Source organism: Hyperolius riggenbachi, chromosome 11, assembly GCF_040937935.1.
Source record: "Hyperolius riggenbachi isolate aHypRig1 chromosome 11, aHypRig1.pri, whole genome shotgun sequence".
Taxonomy (NCBI): domain Eukaryota; kingdom Metazoa; phylum Chordata; class Amphibia; order Anura; family Hyperoliidae; genus Hyperolius; species Hyperolius riggenbachi.
The window spans coordinates 252519134-252525133 of NC_090656.1; the positions used below are offsets into that span (position 1 = coordinate 252519134).

General features: G+C 48.8%; 1 protein-coding gene across 3 annotated transcripts in view; it reads left to right on the forward strand.

Moving 5' to 3' along the window:
• AMBRA1 (autophagy and beclin 1 regulator 1) overlaps positions 1-5654 on the forward strand; it is a 197430-nt gene extending 191776 nt beyond the window's left edge. For all 3 annotated transcript variants that reach the window (XM_068260705.1, XM_068260706.1, XM_068260707.1), the window contains one exon: positions 3225-5654. In XM_068260705.1, coding sequence (XP_068116806.1) covers positions 3225-3595 — 371 coding nt within the window. In that variant the 3' untranslated portion in view covers positions 3596-5654. The remainder of the gene's footprint in view (positions 1-3224) is intronic.
• The last annotated feature ends 346 nt before the right edge of the window (positions 5655-6000 follow it).

The window sequence follows — 6000 nt, forward strand, 5'->3', positions numbered from 1 at the left end:
ACCTGGCCAGCCTATACTGGGGGCAACTGTACCTAGCTAGCCTATACTGGGGGCAACTGTACCTGGCTAGCCTATACTTGGGGGCAACTGTACCTGGCCAGCCTATACTGGGGGCAACTGTACCTGGCCAACCTATACTGGGGGCAACTGTACCTGGCTAGCCTATACTGGAGGCAACTGTACCTGGCTAGCCTATACTGGGGGCAACTGTACCTGGCTAGCCTATACTGGGGGCAACTGTACCTGGCTAGCCTATACTGGAGGCAACTGTACCTGGCCAACCTATACTGGGGGCAACTGTACCTGGCTAGTCTATACTAGAGGCAACTGTACCTGGCTAGCCTATACTGGGGGCAACTGTACCTGGCTAGCCTATACTGGGGGCAACGGTACCTGGCTAACCTATACTGGGGGCAACGGTACCTGGCTAACCTATACTGGGGGCAACTGTACCCGGCTAACCTATACTTGGGGCAACTGTACCTGGCCAGCCTATACTGGGGGCAACTGTACCTGGCTAGCCTATACTGGAGGCAACTGTACCTGGCCAGCCTATACTTGGGGCAACTGTACCTGGCCAGCCTATACTTGGGGCAACTGTACCTGGCCAGCCTATACTTGGGGCAACTGTACCTGGCCAGCCTATACTTGGGGCAACTGTACCTGGCCAGCCTATACTTGGGGCAACTGTACCTGGCCAGCCTATACTTGGGGCAACTGTACCTGGCCAGCCTATACTTGGGGCAACTGTACCTGGCCAGCCTATACTTGGGGCAACTGTACCTGGCCAGCCTATACTGGGAGCAACTGTACCTGGCCAACCTATACTGGGGGCAACTGTACCTGGCCAACCTATACTGGGGACAACTGTACCTGGCCAACCTATACTGGAGGCAAGTGTACCTGGCTAACCTACACTGGGGGCAACTGTACCTGGCCAGCCTATACTGGGGGCAACAGTACCTGGCCAGCCTATACTGGGGGCAACTGTACCTGGCCAACCTATACTGGGGACATCTGTACCTGGCTAACCTATACTGGGGGCAACTGTACCTGGCCAACCTATACTGGGGGCAACTGTACCTGGCTACCAATACTGGGGGCAACTATAACTGGCTACCTACCTATACTGAGTTTGTTTTTTGGGGGGGCTCACCGCAACTATAACATGCGGTGCAAATTGTTGGGTGCTGTGCAATTATTTGAATTGGGGGGGGGGGCGCATTCTCACAAGTTTGCCTCAGGCAGCAAGAAGTCTAGAACCGGCCTTGCCAACACCCCTTCAGTGACCGTGCTCAATATAAAGTCTTTCCTCTCCGCCTGGCGTCATCCGGTATTCAGCATCCCTGGGAGCACCGATACCATGTGACTCGGCACACGCTGTGACATCACAACGTGCTAGCATCAAGTGGAACAGGTGCTGCGCAGATGGATGGCCTTCATGGGCACTGGAGGGGGATCTATTGGTCGTTGCAATATCGAACACCGTTACCACCGCACATCCGATTTGAGCCTTTGCGGCCATTTGTCTGATTTTGCTCAAAAATCGATTGAAAGGTCAACAGATTGCCCATGTTGTGGCGCCTGTTCTCATTATCAAATTGAAAGGTCGATTGGCCCGCAATATCGAGTAATGTATCGGCACACTTAGACAGGATGCACTTCAGGAGTGAGCAGTGGCTCAGGAAGGAAGGAGTGGATTGGCAGGCTGTATTAGTAGAGCACAGAGCAGATGAGCGGTCTAATGCTGGGAATAAGAAAAAACAAAGAAGAGAATTGGCTCTTTAGTGCATGAAAATAGAATCAATAACTTTATTAATAAATCGCCTAGAAAAACATATAAACACATTCACAATGTAAACCTCCTTAAAGAGACACTGAAGCGAAAAAAAATATATGATATAGTGAATTGGTTGTGTACTATGAATAATTACTAGAAGATTAGCAACAAAGAAAATATTCTCATATTTTTATTTTCAGGTATATAGTGTTTTTTCTAACATTGCATCATTCTATAATATGTGCAGATTACACAACACTCTGCATTCAAAATGATTCTTTCAGAGCAGTCTGTGAACTAATGATCTCTCCTCTAGCAGAGAAAAAGTAAACAGTTCCATTACAGTTGAGATAATAAAAGTCAGATAACAGCCCTCTCCAAGACTAAAGGTTCGTATACACGTCCGATAAAGATCGTTCGTTACGAACGATTCGTGACGTTTACACGATATTCAAATTAGACTGAAAAGATCGTTCGTAATGAACGATTGTGTACACACGTGAACGATATAAGTATAAAGTACTGAACGATGAACGATAAAAAAATGCGTGCGCAAACGGAAGTGACGTTATGACAGGCAATAAGAACATGCGTTATCGGACGATCTTTGTACACACTGCAACGATTGAACGATTATCTTTCGAAAAAATCCGCCGGGTTGGATCGGTCCGATTGAACGATAACGATCGTTATCGTTCACAAAAACGATCGTTCACACTTTTTGAACGCACGATTATCGTTCCGATTGTCGTTATCGTTCGTTTTTGAACGATCGTTATCGTACGTGTGTACTCAGCTTAAGTTAGTCGGAGAGCTTAATAGCTTTTTTGCATAGAGATAACAACTGGAGTTTCTCAACTCTTCCTGTACTGGAAACAATTAGACTGATGTATCTGATCTTAATGTTTTATTTCTTAGCTGTACTACACATACAAATCATAATATCATCATTTTTTTTCGCTTCAGTGTCTCTTTAAAAAACAAATATAATAAAAATTTCAATATCTTTCATGATATTGCCATATTTAGTGCAGACACAGCACGATATATATATGATCATCCATTGTGCCATTCCTGTAAGGATTTAGGTCTTGTAGAGTGGGACTCTAAAACATCCTTTTGGATATACTGGGGACTGCAGCCGCATTACCATTGGTTGTCAGTGACTTGTAGGTTGCATCTATGGAGCTCTGAGCATGATTTTTATTATATATGTTTTTTAAGGAGGTTTACATTGTGAATGTGTTTATATGTTTATTTAGGTAATTTATCAATAGTTATTTATTCTATTTTCATGCACTAAATAGCCAATTCTCTTTGTTTTTCTTATTCATTTATGTTGGCAGGGTGCATGAAAATATGGATTATTTACACTCATATGGTCAGACTATTTCCTAGTTGGCTGTAACCCTTTAAGAGTTCTCTTCCCTCTCATGTCTGACAGGTGAGGGACAGGAGGACGCCCTGAGCCGGATCCAGCGACTTATGGCGGAAGGAGGGATGACCGCAGTGGTCCAGCGAGAGCAGAGCACCACCATGGCTTCCATGGGCGGCTTCGGAAATAACATCATCGTGAGCCACCGAATTCACCGAAGCTCTCAGACGGCAGCCGACACCGCCTCCCGGGCCTCCACCCAACAGTCACCGCGTCCCTCCACCTCCAGGGAAATCCTGCTGGAGCTGGGAAGGCAGCTGTCTCCACCCCGGCCAAGCCAACCCTCGCTAATAGAGCCAGCGTCGATGACCAGTAACGACGACGGTGACCTTAACCTGCAGCCTTCGAGCAGCGGCAGCTTCCCGGGCGTGGAGAGGTAGAAGCTCCGGGCTGCCAAGCTGGTACTGCTGTAAGGACAGGCCGCCCCCCGCCACTTGCTACAGGTGGGGGCTGTCAAGCTGTGGACTATGGTGCTATAGACATTGAGAGGAATTTTATTTGCCGACCCTCCTCTAGTGTGTGGAGGGGAGATGCGGAGAAGTATGATATCGCAGCTGACCTATATCACACTGCCCCTTCTTTACTCCCTCTCCCTTCCTTCCCTTCTCCTACCCACCCTCTCCTTCTCTCTTTCCACCCCCTTCCCCCTCTTCTCCACCTTCTTTGTATAGCGGAGACCTCTCCCTCTCCTTACCCCTCCCGACACCCTTTCAAGAAAGGGTTTCAGGCTCATACTTTCCTCCGCTCCCTGGAAGGTGCCCCGAAGAAGAGCCCCCCCCCCCCCCCCCCATCCACCCCTGAATTTTATTTCCAAAGGTATATTGGTCACGATGGGGGAACTAGCACTATTCCTTTACCCCTGTCGATTTGCAAGGAGCTGCTATGAGACTGTTACTGCCCTTCTTGCTTTGACTGAAGTCCAAGGAGGGGATGCATGCACTACAAGGAAGGGCGGGGCCTGTAAGTTGCCTCCCTCCTCCACACCAGGTTTGCGTGTCCGGGAGCTCTGACGCAGCGATGCCTACAACGCTGCCGATCCTTAAACAAGGCGATCATCTGACAGTCGGACTACCACACACACACACACACACACACACACACACCGGCATTGATGCCCAACGGAAGCGGCATCATGTTTCTGTTAGACCGTAAGGTCACTCTCCCGCCGTGGTCACAAGCCCCGCCATTGGCCTCATTCTCTGTGCCGATCGGCTGGGTTGCCAAACCGCTGCAGAAATATGCTGAGGATGATTTTCAGACTTGCGTGAGTTTTTGTTCCTCCCCTTTTTTTTCTTTCCCCAAGTTTTTGGTTCCCGCGAGTGCGGCCTGCGTGAACATGCCAGGCTAAAACCGGCTCCGGTCTGTTCTCTCCCCTATCGCTCCCCCTTTTATCCCTTGTGTAACTGTCACGCCTCTAGCCCCGCCTCCATTTCCCTTAACCCAATCCTTGCCAAAGGCCAGTAGCTCGACTCCTGTGCTGCCCAATTCCCCAGCAGAGCAATCCACATCTTACAGGGAACCTGCGGGGGTAGCAGCTGCGTCGGTAAACCCAATTGCTCTACTTTACGCCTGACCGCCGGGCGACGCATACCCGGACGCGGCCACCCCGATGAACGCACACTTGACCCGGCGCGGTGTCTGAGCCACAGGTAGACGCTGACAGTATTAACCATGAATGTTACAGAAGGGGGCCCCGGTTACTTATTAAAGCTCTTGCACGTTGAACAACGCAAACGGACGTTTTGGTATAAAATACGAGAGCTGCTGACGTCAATCCCAGAATTCCAGATGTGCCACTTTTTTGTTTTTGTTGTTTTAAAACCATCTTGCCTGCCGTCACCCACCCACAGAGATAGAGGGGGTGCCGGTGAGCTGCAATATGGCGGCAGGCAGGATTCTCACACAGACGGCCTCGCTGTGGTCCTGCGCCTTTTTTTTGCTTTCTCCCTCACTTCCCCCGCCTACAATAACCGCCCATGCCTGCGTTTAACAATATCGCAGAGCATTCCTCCGGCAATGGCTTTTACCGCTAGCGACGATTACGAAGCCGCCTTGCTTTTGTTAACCCCTGCTGCGCCATTAATCTCAGCGGCAGAACGTTGCGCCAATGTTTTTCTGTAGCAGTGAGTACTGGAACGTTTTACTTTTATCTCGTTATGCCCCGCCCTCTCGCTTCCCCCTCCCCACATCACGGAAACCTGCAGAGCGTCACTCCAGCGCCCCCGCTGTAACAATATACGAATTGCAGAGCATTGCTCCAGTTAATTGTAATGCTTGGTTGGTTTTATCTTCTTTTTGTTTTTTTTCTTGTTCTTTTTAAGGTGCTGTGCAATAGCATCATTCCGATAACCCATTGTGACCTTTTAGGGCATGACTCAATCCATGTAACAATTGTTCAATCTGCAGAGCATTGCGCCAGTAAAAACCCTGTGACACCAACTCTGTGCTCTTTGCTTGTGTTTGATTTTGCGCTGGTTCTGAAAGTTTTGACTTAAAGAGAAACTCCGACCAAGAATTGAACTTTATCCCAATCAGTAGCTGATACCCCCTTTTACATGAGAAATCTAGTCCTTTTCACAAACAGACCATCAGGGGGCGCTGTATGACTGATATTGTGGTGAAATCCCTCCCACAAGAAACTCTGAGTACCGAGGTACTCCTGGCAGTTTCCTGTCTGTGAACGTTGTTGCATTGTGGGAAATAGCTGTTTCCAGCTGTTTCCAACTGCCAAAACAGCAAGCAGCAGCTACATCACCTGCCAACAGTAAAAATATCACTGTGTAAT